This window comes from Xenopus tropicalis, chromosome 7 (assembly GCF_000004195.4).
Source record: "Xenopus tropicalis strain Nigerian chromosome 7, UCB_Xtro_10.0, whole genome shotgun sequence".
NCBI lineage: Eukaryota > Metazoa > Chordata > Amphibia > Anura > Pipidae > Xenopus > Xenopus tropicalis.
In genome coordinates this window covers 5,443,459-5,462,499 of record NC_030683.2, presented here as the reverse complement: position 1 = coordinate 5,462,499, position 19,041 = coordinate 5,443,459, and the positions used below count along the sequence as shown (strand labels likewise).

Genomic DNA, 19,041 nt, shown 5'->3' with positions numbered 1-19,041 from the left:
GACTTCCTGCCCCTCCTTCGTAAGCTTCCATCATAGTGTTCTAGCCCCACCCACTGCTTGAGTTACAGACTCCCTGCCCCTCCCCTATAAGCTTTTATAAGAGTGTTGTAGCCCCACCCACTGCTTGAGTTACAGACTCCCTGCCCCTCCCCCTATAAGCTTCTATAAGAGTGTTCTAGCCCCACCCACTGCTTGAGTTACAGACTCCCTGCTCCTCCCCCTATAAGCTTCTATAAGAGTGTTGTAGCCCCACCCACTGCTTGAGTTACAGACTCCCTGCTCCTCCCCCTGTGAGTTCTCATTAGAGTGTTCTAGTCCCACCTGCAACTTGACTCAATGCTCCTCCCCTTTAAAGCTGCCATCTGAGTGTTCTAGCCCCACCCACTGCTTGAGTTACAGACTTCCTGGCCCTCCCCCTATAAGCTTCTATAAGAGTGTTCTAGCCCCACCCACTGCTTGAGTCACAGACTTGCTGTAGTGCCACCCATGGTTCTCACCCACTTGCTACAAACAGAAACAGAAAATTCATTTTGTGGGGTTGGGGGAAACCTGCTCTATGTCTCTATGCAACCGGTCCAACCAACTACTTTGGGTACAGACTCCCTGCCCCCACTACCACCATCAATCATGGGGAAAGTATCTCCTCCTTTTCTACCTGTTCCATTCATCTCTATATTTGGGTCACAGCAAGCCCTAAACTCCCCCAGGTACCCCCCTCCCCTGCCCTCGGCAAACAAACCCCCCTCATTCACATGACAGGATCCTTTCATAATCCATGTGGCATCTCCCATGTGAATACCGGGTGCTGAGAGAAGGGCGACACAGAATGGGGCCCACACGTCACAGGGAACAAATAGGAAAAAACAGAATATTAATGGTGTCACTGTTAGGTAACATATTCCTTTATGTATTACAGTTCTGTATCACTGCCCCGGCACAGTAACCCCAGTCACTGACTGCATCACACACAATATATCTCTATAGGTGAACTTATCCTTTACCTTATGGCCCTCAGTTGTAACAACTCATATATCAGCTGTCCTCAAAAAGTTATACATGAAATTGGCACTGTATTTATCCTGCTGTGGGTTCTGGGGTATTATACATGGAATTGGCACTGTATTTATCCTGCTGTGGGTTCTGGGGTATTATACATGGAATTGGCACTGTATTTATCCTGCTGTGGGTTCTGGGGTATTGTACATGGAATTGGCACTGTATTTATCTACTGTGGGTTCTGGGGTATTATACATGGAATTGGCACTGTATTTATCCTGCTGTGGGTTCTGGGGTATTATACATGGAATTGGCACTGTATTTATCCTGCTGTGGGTTCTGGGGTATTATACATGGAATTGGCAACTGGTATTTAATCCTGCTGTGGGTTCTGGGGTAATTATACATGGAATTTGGCCACTGTATTTATCCCGCTGTGGGTTCTGGGGTAATTGTACATGGAATTGGCACTGTATTTATCTACTGTGGGTTCTGGGGTTATTATACATGGAATTGGGCACTGTATTTATCCTGCTGTGGGTTTCTGGGGTATTATACATGGAATTGGCACTGTATTTATCCTGCTGTGGGTTCTGGGGTATTATACATGGAATTGGCGCTGTATTTATCCTGCTGTGGGTTCTGGGTATTATACTGGAATTGGCACTGTATTTATCTGCTGTGGGTTTCTGGGGTATTATACATGGAATTGGCACTGTATTTATCTGCTGTGGGTTCTGGGGTATTATACATGGAATTGGCGCTGTATTTATCCTGCTGTGGGTTCTGGGGTATTATACATTGGAATTGGGCACTGTATTTATCTGCTGTGGGTTCTGGGGTATTATACATGGAATTGGCACTGTATTTATCCCGCTGTGGGTTCTGGGTATTGTACATGGAATTGGCACTGTATTTATCTACTGTGGGTTTCTGGGGTATTATACATGGAATTGGCACTGTATTTATCCTGCTGTGGGTTCTGGGGTATTATACATGGAATTGGCACTGTATTTATCCTGCTGTGGGTTCTGGGGTATTATACATGGAATTGGCACTGTATTTATCCTGCTGTGGGTTCTGGGGTATTATACATGGAATTGGCACTGTATTTATCCCGCTGTGGGTTCTGGGGTATTGTACATGGAATTGGCACTGTATTTATCTACTGTGGGTTCTGGGGTATTATACATGGAATTGGCACTGTATTTATCCTGCTGTGGGTTCTGGGGTATTATACATGGAATTGGCACTGTATTTATCCTGCTGTGGGTTCTGGGGTATTATACATGGAATTGGCGCTGTATTTATCCTGCTGTGGGTTCTGGGGTATTATACATGGAATTGGCACTGTATTTATCTGCTGTGGGTTCTGGGGTATTATACATGGAATTGGCACTGTATTTATCCTGCTGTGGGTTCTGGGGGTATTATACATGGAATTGGCACTGTATTTATCTGCTGTGGGTTCTGGGGTATTATACATGGAATTGGCACTGTATTTATCTGCTGTGGGTTCTGGGGTATTATACATGGAATTGGCACTGTATTTATCCCGCTGTGGGTTCTGGGGTATTATACATGGAATTGGCACTGTATTTATCTGCTGTGGGTTCTGGGGTATTATACATGGAATTGGCACTGTATTTATCTGCTGTGGGTTCTGGGGTATTATACATGGAATTGGATCTGTATTTATCTGCTGTGTGTTCTGGGGTATTATACATGGAATTGGCACTGTATTTATCCTGCTGTGGGTTCTGGGGTATTATACATGGAATTGGCACTGTATTTATCTGCTGTGGGTTCTGGGGTATTATACATGGAATTGGCACTGTATTTATCTGCTGTGGGTTCTGGGGTATTATACATGGAATTGGCACTGTATTTATCCTGCTGTGGGTTCTGGGGTATTATACATGGAATTGGCACTGTATTTATCCCGCTGTGGGTTCTGGGGTATTATACATGGAATTGGCACTGTATTTATCCCGCTGTGGGTTCTGGGGTATTATACATGGAATTGGCACTGTATTTATCCTGCTGTGGGTTCTGGGGTATTATACATGGAATTGGCACTGTACTTATCCCGCTGTGGGTTCTGGGGTATTATACATGGAATTGGCACTGTACTTATCCCGCTGTGGGTTCTGGGGTATTATACATGGAATTGGCTCTGTATTTATCCAGCTGTGGGTTCTGGGGTATTATACATGGAATTGGCACTGTATTTATCCCGCTGTGGGTTCTGGGGTATTATACATGGAATTGGCCCTGTATTTATCCTGCTGTGGGTTCTGGGGTATTATACATGGAATTGGCTCTGTATTTATCCTGCTGTGGGTTCTGGGGTATTATACATGGAATTGGCACTATATTTATCCTGCTGAGAGTTCTGGGGTATTATACATGGAATTGGCTCTTTATTTATCCAGCTGTGGGTTCTGGGGTATTATACATGGAATTGGCCCTGTATTTATCCTGCTGTGGGTTCTGGGGTATTATACATGGAATTGGCACTGTATTTATCCTGCTGTGGGTTCTGGGGTATTATACATGGAATTGGCACTGTATTTATCCTGCTGAGAGTTCTGGGGTATTATACATGGAATTGGCTCTGTATTTATCCAGCTGTGGGTTCTGGGGTATTATACATGGAATTGGCACTGTATTTATCCAGCTGTGGGTTCTGGGGTATTATACATGGAATTGTCTCTGTATTTATCCTGCTGAGAGTTCTGGGGTATTATACATGGAATTGGCTCTGTATTTATCCTGCTGTGGGTTCTGGGGTATTATACATGGAATTGGCACTGTATTTATCCTGCTGTGGGTTCTGGGGTATTATACATGGAATTGGCACTGTATTTTTCCTGCTGTGGGTTCTGGGGTATTATACATGGAATTGGCCCTGTATTTATCCGCTGTGGGTTCTGGGGTATTATACATGGAATTGGCACTGTATTTATCCTGCTGTGGGTTCTGGGGTATTATACATGGAATTGGCACTGTATTTATCCTGCTGTGGGTTCTGGGGTATTATACATGGAATTGGCACTGTATTTATCCTGCTGTGGGTTCTGGGGTATTATACATGGAATTGGCACTGTATTTATCCCGCTGTGGGTTCTGGGGTATTATACATGGAATTGGCACTGTATTTATCCTGCTGTGGGTTCTGGGGTATTATACATGGAATTGGCACTGTATTTATCCTGCTGTGGGTTCTGGGGTATTATACATGGAATTGGTACTGTATGTATCCTGCTGTGGGTTCTGGGGTATTATACATGGAATTGGCACTGTATTTATCCTGCTGTGGGTTCTGGGGTATTATACATGGAATTGGCACTGTATTTATCCTGCTGTGGGTTCTGGGGTATTATACATGGAATTGGTACTATATTTATCCTGCTGAATATATTGCTAAATAAGGCCTGTAATTGGCTTTTTGGAAGCCCTGTATGGATTGGGGCCCTGCAGGAGTCTCTGCTTGGGGTAAAACTGTGTCTCTGAGCTTCCAAAACTTGTCTCCAAGCCAGAGATTCAGACATGGGCACCTACTACTACTGCACCCATTGGGGTGTTGAGCAACATGTTACCCCCGAGCCACTGGTATCTGTTTGTTGCCCGGCAGTGGGACTGTTCGTTAGCACAGGAACCATGAAAACCCAGGAGATAGCAGATAAAAGTCCATAGAAATATTCAAATACTCGGCTTTCATGAAAGCTCCATGACGCGACTGAAATATACACATCACTATCATGTGTTAAATAAAGTGCAAACAGGGACAGTTATTTCATTGGTAGTAAACCTTCACCCTTCCTCATCTCTGCCACGTTCCTTATAGTATTTAATATAAATATCCCGTGTCAGGAAACTCCTCACTCACTGGGCAATAAAATTGTAATAAAAAATGTAAATACACTTTGTCCCTTCCCGGTGGCTTAATCCGGCAGCTCGAACCCTCACAGAACGTAATGAGCCGGAAAAAAAGCAAAAAGCGCGTGAATCCTAATTGTGAATCAGGGCGATGGCGGGTATTTATGGAAGTGTGGAATTACGTCCCGGATGTAATTTGCCTCTATTTGAATTGAAAGTATAGTCTTCCTCACTCCCCCGGCCCCTTAATCCATTGAGCAAAGCCCCCTGCTCGGGTCTATAGAGTGGGATGCTGTTTGTTTAGAGCTGGGATGGAAACCCGGGGAGACCTTTGTTGTATTATTGCTCCGGTGTATAATAAATTTGCGTCTCCCATTCAATTATTCATGACCAACTGCAACACTTGCCCCCCCCCACCCACCTTTTGCCGTTATATCTTCCCGACATCTCTCTTTTCTAATAACCCAGGAGCAAAGGCAGTGATTAAAGGCAGGTCGTTCCCTTCCCAACGAGAAAGAGATAAATACGAAGAAAAGGCAAAGCGTCGACTATTTTCCCATCAATTTCTCCCATTGATTTCATACGCGGCAAACAAAATAATTGTCTGCAAAACAAACACGGAGAGGAAACTACTCTCCCCCCCAACGGCTCAACTCTTTCCCCGCGGGGGCCATCAATTTATTTCAAGAATCTGTAATTAAATGTCCTATTAAAGGACAAGTCAACCCAAAAAAAAACAAAAAAAATTGCCCAATAAAAGAAAACATAATTCTAAGCAACATTCATGGTTTATGAGTTATTTGTATTGATGTTTTCTTTTATAAGGCAAAAAATTATTTTTGGGGTTAACTTGTCCTTTACTAAGATGAATTTAACCCCAGACAGAAGGAAAAACACAGTAACAAGGGTTTCCTATCCCCATAGTCCTTATTTCCAATACTGAGTCGATACATATTGAATATATATATATATATACAGGGACATCGATTACAAAGAATACAAAGATTGAATTCGGTTGGATGCAAAACAGACCCGGCCAATCGAAATGATCCCATAGCTACACTTACCTACTACAGTGAGAAGCATGTTGTCCAATAGCAGAGCTATAAATACGATCAGAAGTATTAATTTACGGGATTGTCTGCCCTCTCTGAGCCACCGCAGCAGGGTAAATTCTGTCATAGACATTGTGATGATCCGGAGTCACTTCTGTAACGATCTGAGGGGAAATAATATCCATTAGAATTCACTTAAATATGTACCAACGGCTTAGTCTGTACTGTATCCCACAGCCCCAGTCCCTTCCCAGAGGCTATTATCCCCCCACTGCTACTATAGGCACCATCTCTCCCTACTATACCTGTTATCCCACAGCCCCAGTCCCTTCCCAGAGGCTATTATCCCCCCACTGCTACTATAGGCACCATTCCTCCCTACTATACCTGCTATCCCACAGCCCCAGTCCCTTCCCAGAGGCTATTATCCCCCCACTGCTACTATAGGCACCATCTCTCCCTACTATAACCTGCTATCCCACAGCCCCAGTCCCTTCCCAGAGGCTATTATCCCCCCACTGCTACTATAGGCAGCCATCTCTCCCTACTATACCTGCTATCCCACAGCCCCAGTCCCTTCCAGAGGCTATTATCCCCCCACTGCTACTATAGGCACCATCTCTCCCTACTATACCTGCTATCCCACAGCCCCAGTCCCTTCCCAGAGGCTATTATCCCCCACTGCTACTATAGGCACCATCTCTCCCTACTATACCTGCTATCCCACAGCCCCAGTCCCTTCCCAGAGGCTATTATCCCCCCACTGCTACTATAGGCAACCATCTCTCCTACTATACCTGCTATCCCAAGCCCAGTCCCTTCCCAGAGGCTATTATCCCCCCACTGCTACTATAGGCACCATCTCTCCCTACTATACCTGCTATCCCACAGCCCCAGTCCCTTCCCAGAGCTATTATCCCCCACTGCTACTATAGGCACCATCTCTCCCTACTATACCTGCTATCCCACAGCCCCAGTCCCTTCCCAGAGGCTATTATCCCCCCACTGCTACTATAGGCACCATCTCTCCCTACTATACCTGCTATCCCACAGCCCCAGTCCCTTCCCAGAGGCTATTATCCCCCCACTGCTACTATAGGCACCATCTCTCCCTACTATACCTGCTATCCCACAGCCCCAGTCCCTTCCCAGAGGCTATTATCCCCCACTGCTACTATAGGCACCATCTCTCCCTACTATACCTGCTATCCCACAGCCCCAGTCCCTTCCCAGAGGCTATTATCCCCCACTGCTACTATAGGCACCATCTCTCCTACTATACCTGCTATCCCACAGCCCCAGTCCCTTCCCAGAGGCTATTATCCCCCCACTGCTACTATAGGCACCATCTCTTCCTACTATACCTGCTATCCCCACAGCCCCAGTCCCTTCCCAGAGGCTATTATTCCCCCCACTGCTACTATAGGCACCATCTCTCCCTACTATACCTGCTATCCCACAGCCCCAGTCCCTTCCCAGAGGCTATTATCCCCCACTGCTACTATAGGCACCATCTCTCCCTACTATACCTGCTATCCCCACAGCCCCAGTCCCTTCCCAGAGGCTATTATCCCCCCACTGCTACTATAGGCACCATCTCTCCCTACTATACCTGCTATCCCACAGCCCCAGTCCCTTCCCAGAGGCTATTATCCCCCCACTGCTACTATAGGCACCATCTCTCCCTACTATACCTGCTATCCCCACAGCCCCAGTCCCTTCCCAGAGGCTATTATCCCACTGCTACTATAGGCACCATCTCTCCCTACTATACCTGCTATCCCACAGCCCCAGTCCCTTCCCAGAGGCTATTATCCCCACTGCTACTATAGGCACCATCTCTCCCTACTATACCTGCTATCCCACAGCCCCAGTCCCTTCCCAGAGGCTATTATCCCCCCACTGCTACTATAGGCACCATCTCTCCCTACTATACCTGCTATCCCACAGCCCCAGTCCCTTCCCAGAGGCTATATCCCCCCCAACTGCTACTATAGGCACCATCTCTCCCTACTATACCTGCTATCCCACAGCCCCAGTCCCTTCCCAGAGGCTATTATCCCACTGCTACTATAGGCACCATCTCTCCCTACTATACCTGCTATCCCACAGCCCCAGTCCCTTCCCAGAGGCTATTATCCCCCCCACTGCTACTATAGGCACCATCTCTCCCTACTATACCTGCTATCCCACAGCCCCAGTCCCTTCCCAGAGGCTATTATCCCACTGCTACTATAGGCACCATCTCTCCCTACTATACCTGCTATCCCACAGCCCCAGTCCCTTCCCAGAGGGAGTATGGGATACAGGGCAGTTACCTCCCTTAAATACAGCTGTAGGTTTATGGGAGCGCAGTGTAGTAATGAGACTGACACTATGGATACACTGAGTAGCAGCCCATAGAACGTACATATAATGTTTAATAACCAGAGGTAAGTGCTGCTGGGAATGGGGGTTCGGGGTCTGTTCCGCTCACGTGCCGAGTTCTATACAGATAATCCCTATAGAGATGAGCGTTGGAGGTGCCGTTATTATAGATATTGTGCAGTTTAAGGCAAATTAGGTTATTCGCTGCCCGGGGGGGGGGGGTTTGCGCGTCGGAGAGATTTTACATTTTATCTTGATTTATCTGATTTTGGAGAGGAATATGAATATATAAGATTATTTTAGATAACATGGAAATTATGAAAATATGACAAAATCTGATTATAACAAAGTGCAGATTTGCTTCTGTTGAACCAATTAAATGATTCGTATCATGGGGTTTGGGAGAAGGTTTTTTTTCCATTAAAGAAACCAAATTAAAGCAAAGTAATGAACTAAATGCTACTAATCTCTCCTTATGTCTATAAAGGAATTAAAAGTAACATTTTAATTAGTAGCAGATTAGGATCAGCAGCAATAGAGTGGGTTGATAGGAAGTCTATAGTAATGGTCAGACTGAGGGGGTGCACCAGGTGGGTGGGGGGGGCATGGGGTGCACCAGGTGTGTGGGGGGGGGCATGGGGTGTACCTGGTGTGGGGGGGCATGGGGTGCGCCTGGTGTGTGGGGGCATGGGGTGCGCCTGGTGTGTGGGGGGGGCATGGGGTGTAACCTGGTGTGGGGGGGGCATGGGTGCGCCTGGTGTGGTGGGGGCATGGGGTGCACCTGGTGTGTGTGGGGGGCATGGGGTGTACCTGGTGTGTGTGGGGGGCATGGGGTGTACCTGGTGTGTGTGGGGGGCATGGGGTGCACCTGGTGTGCTGGGGGGGGCATGGGGTTACCTGGTGTGGGGGGGGCATGGGGTGCGCCTGTGTGTGGGGGCATGGGGTGCACCTGGTGTGTGTGGGGGGCATGGGGTGCGCCTGGTGTGTGGGGGGGGCATGGGGTGTACCTGGTGTGGGGGGCATGGGGTGCGCCTGTGTGTGGGGGCATGGGGGTGCACCTGGTGTGTGTGGGGGGCATGGGGTGTACCTGGTGTGTGTGGGGGGCATGGGGTGTACCTGGTGTGTGGGGGGCATGGGGTGCACCTGGTGTGTTGTGGGGGGCATGGGGTGTTACCTGGTGTGTGGGGGGGCATGGGGTGCACCTGGGTGTGTGGGGGGGCATGGGGTGCACCTGGTGTGTGTGGGGGGCATGGGGTGCACCTGGTGTGGGGGGGGGCATGGGGTGCGCCTGGTGTGGGGGGCATGGGTTGCACCTGGTGTGTGTGGGGGGCATGGGTATACCTGGTGTGGGGGGGCATGGGGTGCGCCTGGTGTAGGGGGGGCATGGGGGTGGGGCTGGTGTGGGGGGGGCATGGGGTGCACCTGGTGTTGGGGGGGCATGGGGTGCACCTGGTGTAGGGGGGGCATGGGGTGCACCTGGTGTGGGGGGCATGGGGTGCACCTGGTGTGGGGGGGTATGGGGTGTACCTGGTGTAGGGGGGGTATGAAGTGTACCAGGTGTAGGGGGGGTATGGAGTGTACCAGGTGGGTGGGGGGCATGGGGTGCACCAGGTGTAGGGGGGGCATGGAGTGTACCAGGTGTGGGGGGGGCATGGGGTGCACCTGATGTGGGGGGGGGGGGTATGGGGTGCACCTGGTGTGTGGGGGGGGCATGGGGTGTACCTGGTGTGTGGGGGGACATGGGATGCACTAAGTGTAGGGGGGGCATGGGGTGTACCTGGTGTGGGGGGGTTATAGTGAATGGGCAAACTCACCTGGTATCCTGGAGCTCCAGCTGTGGCAGGGTTGGGTGCAGCTGGGTGCAGTTGGGTGCAGCTGGGTGAAGCTGGTGCAGTTGGGTGCAGCTGGGTGCAGTTGGGTACAGTTGGGTGCAGTTGGGTGATATGGGTGCAGCTGTTGCAGGGTTGGGTGCAGCTGGGTACAGTTCGGTACAGTTGGGTGCAGCTGTTGCAGGGTTGGGTGCAGTTGAGTGCAGTTAGGTACAGTTGGGTGCAGCTGTTGCAGGGTTGGGTGCAGTTGGGTGCAGTTAGGTACAGTTGGGTGCAGCTGTTGCAGGGTTGGGTGCAGTTGGGTGCAGCTGGGTGCAGCTGTTGCAGGGTTGGGTGCAGTTGGGTGCAGCTGGGTGCTGCGGATGGGAGAGCTGGATCCTCTCGGTGCTGCTCACAGACTGACAGGGGGAGAGACAGAGGGACAGGCAGAGAGGAGAGTCAGGAGGGGAGGGTTGCACTGAGCCCCCTCTTACCCTGCTCCTGCCTGACGTCACTCCACATCCTTATCAGTTAACCCCCTGGCTGGAGGCACATCTCTGTCTGCTGATTCCCAGGCTGCTAATGAGCAGTTAGGGGAGGGGAAAGGGTGCGAAGGATGTAACTCTGGGGCAGGTACCTGAGGGTGGGGGGCACACAGAGGGTAGGTATTTACAGAGAGATGATAGGGGGTATGATTGTATCAGGTGGGTGCTGATATAGGTGGGGGCACATAGTTATAAGGGGTGGGTGCTGATATAGATGGGGCACATAATAAAAGGGGTGGGTGCTGATATGGATAAGCAGGATGCCTTCTGAAGAAATAACAGATTGCTAGCTCTAAAGGCGCCCCCCTCACTGCAGTTTGATAGGACAAGTTGAAGTTTGTTCTTCCACCACAGAGAACTCATTGGATTTATATGAAAAAACATGCAGTTTATCACTATGTAGCCTCTAGTACTGAGCAACATTAGTGATGGTTTAGCTTCCCCTTACAATGCTGAACTCCTGCTGAAACGACACTGTATAACCTGTGGGCGGATTAGTCTGACGGCTCCACTCACTGTCGGGTCACAGACTGCCGCTCAGTCACAAACCTAATTATTCAGCTCAGAATCTCCATTCTAAATAAAAAGGCAACTGGGAATGTTTATTTCTTTCTGAGCCGCCGGGGGTGAGAGCCGGCCACTTATTATGGGGACAATTGGGTTTGTAGCGACTGAAACCTTCCTGCAGTGATGTGTTATTCCTGGGCTGCTAATGCTCTGTTATACAGATAGCTAGAATCTCAGCCATAAAGCAGGGCAGGACTGCTGCTTACAATGGGGGGATCAGATAGGATCTGTGCCACTGTGACAGAATGCTCTGTTATACAGATAGCTAGAATCTCAGCCATAAAGCAGGGCAGGACTGCTGCTTACAATGGGGGGATCAGATAGGATCTGTGCCACTGTGACAGAATGCTCTGTTATACAGATAGCTAGAATCTCAGCCATAAAGCAGGGCAGGACTGCTGCTTACAATGGGGGGGGATCAGATAGGATCTGTGCCACTGTGACAGAATGCTCTGTTATACAGATAGCTAGAATCTCAGCCATAAAGCAGGGCAGGACTTCTGCTTACAATGGGGGATCAGATAGGATCTGTGCCACTGTGACAGAATGCTCTGTTATACAGATAGCTAGAATCTCAGCCATAAAGCAGGGCAGGACTGCTGCTTACAATGGGGGGATCAGATAGGATCTGTGCCACTGTGACAGAATGCTCTGTTATACAGATAGCTAGAATCTCAGCCATAAAGCAGGGCAGGACTGCTGCTTACAATGGGGGGATCAGATAGGATCTGTGCCACTGTGACAGAATGCTCTGTTATACAGATAGCTAGAATCTCAGCCATAAGCAGGGCAGGACTTCTGCTTACAATGGGGGATCAGATAGGATCTGTGCCACTGTGACAGAATGCTCTGTTATACAGATAGCTAGAATCTCAGCCATAAAGCAGGGCAGGACTGCTGCTTACAATGGGGGGGTCAGATAGGATCTGTGCCAAGGCTGAGCGGGGGGGGGGGGGGGGGTAATAGTAAACACCTACTGAGCTATTAAAACTGTCCCAGATTTTTAGAGGTGTTTGTGCTTCTGAGTCAGATCCGGATGAAGCCACGGAACACAGAGATGAAACAAACAGGCAGGAATATGATTAATTAAGTCGTCCGTCCCCCCCCCAGGTTTTTAAGTGATTTGCCTTTTCTATGTATTTTTACGCCCGTCCCTGCCGGGGGCTCATTCACCCACAAGTTGCAGAATAAAGAGGAGATGAAAGGCGGGCGCTTGGCACAAACAGGGCAATTTGTCCCATTCATCTCTGGGGAACATCACTCAGTCGGGATAATCAGCAGCGGAACATTGGCCCCGGCACGTAGCCCCCCCTGCCCCCCCCCCCACTGCCCCCCCTGCACTCACAGACAGACTGGGGCTAAATTGCTCAATTACAGGCAGGAGCCTCTGGGCATCACAGCCGGGCAGGGGGGCATCTTGACTTTGTCACCAAACCTGTGGGCAGGGAGACTGGGGGGACAGGGAGACTGGGGGGGGGGGGGGCGGGGGGGGGGATTCAACCAAGGAAGCAGAGATGGGTCTGAAAGCTTCTTAAGTTCTAAATGTTGCATTCACTGTGTGAGGGGCAATGGGACTGTGTGCCGACAGCAACAGAACAGCGCCCCCTCCTGGCCATGTGTGGAACTGAGGTTTGAACCAAAGAATAAAGGGGGGGGGCGGCTGTTTGTGCCTCTGGGTACTGGGAATGCCAGGGGGGCTGTAAGGTGCCACAGACAGTCACTATTTATTGGGCTGGGGGGGGGGGCTGTTTGTGCCTCTGGGTACTGGGAATGCCAGGGGGGCTGTAAGGTGCCACAGACAGTCACTATTTATTGGGCTGGGGGGGTCTGTTTGTGCCTCTGGGTACTGGGAATGCCAGGGGGCTGTAAGGTGCCACAGACAGTCACTATTTATTGGGCTGGGGGGGGGGCTGTTTGTTCCTCTGGGTACTGGGAATGCCAGGGGGGCTGTAAGGTGCCACAGACAGTCACTATTTATTGGGCTGGGGGGGGCTGTTTGTGCCTCTGGGTACTGGGAATGCCAGGGGGGCTGTAGGTGCCACAGACAGTCACTATTTATTGGGCTGGGGGGGCTGTTTGTGCCTCTGGTACTGGGAATGCCAGGGGGGCTGTAGGTGGCCACAGACAGTCACTATTTATTGGGCTGGGGGGGGGCTGTTTTGTGCCTCTGGGTACTGGGAATGCCAGGGGGGCTGTAAGGTGCCACAGACAGTCACTATTTATTGGGCTGGGGGGGGGCTGTTTGTGCCTCTGGGTACTGGGAATGCCAGGGGGGCTGTAAGGTGCCACAGACAGTCACTATTTATTGGGCTGGGGGGGGGCTGTTTGTGCCTCTGGGTACTGGGAATGCCAGGGGGGCTGTAAGGTGCCACAGACAGTCACTATTTATTGGGCTGGGGGGGGGGCTGTTTGTGCCTCTGGGTACTGGGAATGCCCAGGGGGGCTGTAAGGTGCCACAGACAGTCACTATTTATTGGGCTGGGGGGGGGCTGTTTTGCCCTGGGTACGGGAATGCCAGGGGGGCTGTAAGTGCCACAGACAGTCACTATTTATTGGGCTGGGGGGGCTGTTTGTTCCTCTGGGTACTGGAATGCCGGGGGGGGCTGTAAGGTGCCACAGACAGTCACTATTTATTGGGCTGGGGGGGCTGTTTGTGCCTCTGGGTACTGGAATGCCAGGGGGGCTGTAAGGTGCCACAGACAGTCACTATTTATTGGGCTGGGGGGGCTGTTTGTGCCTCTGGGTACTGGGAATGCCAGGGGGGCTGTAAGGTGCTACAGACAGTCACTATTTATTGGGCTGGGGGGGGGGCTGTTTGTGCCTCTGGGTACTGGGAATGCTGGGGCCAATTTTGGGTCCCAGTTCAGACCTGTGTAACCCTTTCATCTCCATATTCTTAATTTTATCCCACTGGTCCCATTGCAAAACTAATTCTTGGAGCCCCATAACCACCCTCAAGTGGGACCGGGTATTGGAAAACCCAATTCTTTCACTTGTGCCCCCCCTTATGCCGTATCCCCTGGGTACCAGTAAATATCAGCCATAGGGCAGTTCCATTGAATGTGTCTCTTCTCTCTGACAAACAAACAAACAAATTGCCCCCAATCAGAATCCGAGTCGATTGCGCAATTAAAGAGTCATTTTTGTTATTTGTGCAACAAAGTCAGCTTTGAAGCCAAGACGAGCGCCGATCCGCTTTAATCTCCCGAGCATTATGGGCTCAAATAAAAGGAACACGATATATAGATGGGGGGGCTGGGGGGGGTAATAACCAGCAGAGGGAACATCGAGATGAAGAGAATATCAAACAAAAACAAATATAGGCAATAATGACCCGCGGGGAAAGGGTAAATAAACCCTCTGTGTTTTGCCCGGAGAAGTCACGCACTGTCGGTTCCCATTAAGGAACGTTCGGCCGCTCGATGGGGAGAGGATTCACTTCCATGGCAGCTTCATAGGGGACTCTGGCTCCAATGGGTTTCCCTGTATGTACAGGTATAGGACCTGTTATCCAGAATGCTCTGGACCAAGGCTATTCCAGATAAGGGGTCTTTCTGTCATTTGGATCTCCATACCTTAAGTCTACTGAAAAATCATTTAACCATGAAATAAACCCAATAGGGCTGTTCTGCCCCCAATAAGGGGTAATTATATCTTAGTTGGGATCAAGTACAGGTACTGTTTTATTATTACAGAGAAAAGGGAATCATTTAACCATTAAATAAACCCAATAGGGCTGTTCTGCCCCAATAAGGGGTAATTATATCTTAGTTGGGATCAAGTACAGGTACTGTTTTATTATTACAGAGAAAGGGAATCATTTACCATTAATAAACCCAATAGGGCTGTTCTGCCCAATAAGGGTAATTATATCTTAGTTGGGATCAAGTACAGGTACTGTTTTTATTATTACAGAGAAAAGGGAATTTAACCATTAAATAAACCAATAGGGCTGTTAATAAGGGGTAATTATATCTAGTTGGGATCAAGTACAGTACTGTTTTATTATTACAGAGGAAAGGAATCATTTAACATTAAATAAACCCAATAGAATAAGGGGTAATTATATCTTAGTTGGGATCAAGTACAGGTACTGTTTTATTATTACAGAGAAAGGGAATCATTTAACATTAGGGCTGTTCTGCCCAATAGGGGTAATGTTGGGATCAAGTACAGGTACTGTTTATTATTACAGAGAAAAGGGAATCATTTAACCCAATAGGGCTGTATAAGGGGTAATTATATCTAGTTGGATCAAGTACTCTGCCCCAATAAGGGGTAATTATATCTTAGTTGGGATCAAGTACAGGTACTGTTTTATTATTACAGAGAGAAAAGGGAATCATTAACCATGAAATAAACCCAATAGGGCTGTTCTGCCCCAATAAGGGCAATTATATCTTAGTTGGGATCAAGTACAGGTACTGTTTTATTATTACAGAGAAAAGGGAATCATTTAACCATTAAATAAACCCAATAGGGCTGTTCTGCCCCAATAAGGGGCAATTATATCTTAGTTGGGATCAAGTACAGGTACTGTTTTATTATTACAGAGAAAAGGGAATCATTTAACCATTAAATCTTTACATCAGGAAAGAATTTTCCATAACGTTAATCAAAGGAAACAAAGTCAGCGGCACCGGCCCATTGGTATCTCAGAGATAAGGGGAAGGCGACTGATAAACTGATTCATTGGTTCCGTGACTTGTGGGAAAATAAACAGACTGCCAGGTCCCAGGGATCCCCAGAATAAACTCATATGAGAATAACATGGAACGTTCTACAGGTGCCGCTGAATCACAGGATGGAAACGCAACAGAAAATAATCCCATTTTGTATTTGTTTGTCCTGTAACTCATCATTTGTTAACCCTTACTGGTTTGCCCCAGGGAAACAGACGGATGAATGAGACACCCAGAAATAAAATGTATTTCAAATCTGCCATCTAGTGGTCACAGGCGAAAGTGCAACCTGCGGCCGATTTATAGGCAAATCTTATGCTATTAACCTCTTAGGTACCGAGCTGTGTCGTTTAAATTCATGGCAAGATACAACTTTCCTATAAAGCACCTCTGTGTTTATACTGGGGTTATTCTTGTACATAATTCCGATTATAAATGTTGTTAAACTTATGTGTCAGTTGTAATTGGTACCAAAAAGCTGTTTATATTCCCTGCACTGCTGCTCATGACTCCTGAAACAATGTATCAGAAGACAGTTGATTTCTATAGGAAAGTTGCTTAGCATTTTGTTTTCTTCCATAATGCAAAACATTTTTGGGTGCAGTTCCCCTTTAGATGAAGATTTATTACCTGTAATACTAATGTATCAGACATACTACAGTAGTTATAGTAATTGCCCCCCGAGGGATTTTTATGGCCCCTGGACTGAAGAGCTTCACAGACATCATTGTAATATCATTGATAAAAAAAAAAATAGAAAAAAGTAGTTACTTATCCGCTCCCCATGGGTTGCTATTTAGCAAAGTGGCCACTAGGGGGCATGTTAATCAAAGGCATAAAAAAGAGTTAAGGGCAGGGAGCCAGTGTATTAGGGTTCACTTGTACAGGATTTTATAACTAATTCTTCTTCTCCAATGTGATTGTCTGTGTCACAGAACCAAGTATCCCCAGTAATAACAGGGGAGCCATGGGGGGCTCTGGGGTATTTCTTCATGAAGCCCCAACATTATATGTTTTATCCTCCAGTTCAGTGCTTCTTAAACCTTTAAGGGGTGAATGTGGGCCTGGCCCTGGGTACCCCTGGAACTATAGCAGGGTGACTGTTACCCCAATGTTTCTATATATCTGTAACCTTGTTATGGGCTAAGGGGGCCCAGCCTGAAGGCCAGTTAGGGGGGGATTTGGGGTGAGTGCTTATTTGTGCCCTGGGTACCCTGGAACTATAGTGGGGGTGACTGTTACCCAATGTTTCTATATATCTGTAACCTTGTTATGGGCTAAGGGGGCCCAGCCTGAAGGCCAGTTAGGGGGGGATTTGGGGTGAGTGCTTATTTGTGCCCTGGGTACCCCTGGAACTATAGCGGAGGTGACTGTTACCCCAATGTTTCTATATATCTGTAACCTTGTTATGGGCTAAGGGGGCCCAGCCTGAGGCCAGTTTAGGGGGGGATTTGGGGTGAGTGCTTATTTGTGCCCTGGGTACCCCTGGAACTATAGGCGGGTGACTGTTACCCCAATGTTTCTATATATCTGTAACCTTGTTATGGGCTAAGGGGGCCCAGCCTGAAGGCCAGTTAGGGGGGGATTTGGGGTGAGTGCTTATTTGTGCCCTGGGTACCCCTGGAACTATAGTGGGGTGACTGTTACCCCAATGTTTCTATATATCTGTAACCTTGTTATGGGCTAAGGGGGCCCAGCCTGAAGGCCAGTTAGGGGGGATTTGGGGTGAGTGCTTATTTGTGCCCTGGGTACCCCTGGGAACTATAGCGGGGTGACTGTTACCCAATGTTTCTATATATCTGTAACCTTGTTATGGGCTAAGGGGGCCAGCCTGAAGGCCAGTTAGGGGGGATTTGGGGTGAGTGCTTATTTGTGCCCTGGGTACCCCTGGAACTATAGCGGGGTGACTGTTACCCCAATGTTTCTATATATCTGTAACCTTGTTATGGGCTAAGGGGGCCCAGCCTGAAGGCCAGTTAGGGGGGGATTTGGGGGTGAGTGCTTATTTGTGCCCTGGGTACCCCTGGAACTATAGCGGGGTGACTGTTACCCCAATGTTTCTATATATCTGTAACCTTGTTATGGGCTAAGGGGGCCCAGCCTGAAGGCCAGTTAGGGGGGATTTGGGGTGAGTGCTTATTTGTGCCCTGGGTACCCCTGGAACTATAGTGGGGTGACTGTTACCCCAATGTTTCTATATATCTGTAACCTGTTATGGGCTAAGGGGCCCAGCCTGAAGGCCAGTTAGGGGGGGATTTGGGGTGAGTGCTTATTTGTGCCCTGGGTACCCCTGGAACATAGCGGGGTGACTGTTACCCCCGAATGTTTCTATATATCTGTAACCTTGTTATGGGCTAAGGGGCCCAGCCTGAAGGCCAGTTAGGGGGGATTTTGGGGTGACGTGCTTATTTGTGCCCTGGGTACCCCTGGATACTATAGCAGGGGTGACTGTTACCCCAATGTTCTATATATCTGTAACGGCTTGTTAATGGGCTAAGGGGGCGCCAGCCTGAAGGCCAGGTTAGGGGGGGATTTCGGGGTGAGCTGGCTTATTTGTGCCCTGGGTACCCCGGAACTATAGCAGGGTGACTGTTACCCCAATGTTTCTTATAATATCTGTAAACCTTGTTATGGCTAAGGGGGCCCAGCCTGAAGGCCAGTTAGGGGGGGATTTGGGGTGAGTGCTTATTTGTGCCCTGGGTTACCCAATGTTTTATATAATCTGTAACTTGTTTATGGCTAGGGGGCAGCCTGAAGGCCAGTTAGGGGGGGATTTGGGGTGAGCCCTGGGTACCCCTGGAACTATAGCGGGGTGACTGTTACCCCAATGTTTCTATATATCTGTAACCTTGTTATGGGCTAAGGGGGCCCAGCCTGAAGGCCAGTTAGGGGGGGATTTGGGGTGAGTGCTTATTTGTGCCCTGGGTACCCCTGGAACTATAGCGGGGTGATGATAGATAGATAGATAGATTATAGATCGGATAAATAACCCTGTGTTGTTTCCATGCTGGGGAGTGGGGAGGATACAGGGAAGGGAGGAATTCCAGCAATGGGAGCCCGGGGCAATGGCAGGGGTCCATGTTGCGCTGCTGTATATAAGGCTCAGTGTGTGTACGCCAGCCTGTGCCAGTCTGTACAA

General features: G+C 48.8%; 1 protein-coding gene across 1 annotated transcript in view; it reads right to left on the bottom strand.

Annotated features, from left to right (window-relative positions):
* The window catches only part of LOC101732756 (solute carrier family 18 member A2), a 31,237-nt gene extending 20,693 nt beyond the window's left edge, over window positions 1–10,544 (bottom strand). Inside the window, exons 1-2 of the mRNA XM_031906506.1 lie at window positions 10,115–10,544; window positions 5,946–6,097 (exon numbers count right to left, since the gene is read on the bottom strand). Of these exons, the coding sequence (XP_031762366.1) occupies window positions 5,946–6,066 (121 nt within the window). The 5' untranslated portion in view covers window positions 6,067–6,097; window positions 10,115–10,544. The remainder of the gene's footprint in view (window positions 1–5,945; window positions 6,098–10,114) is intronic.
* Window positions 10,545–19,041: the final 8,497 nt, after the last annotated feature.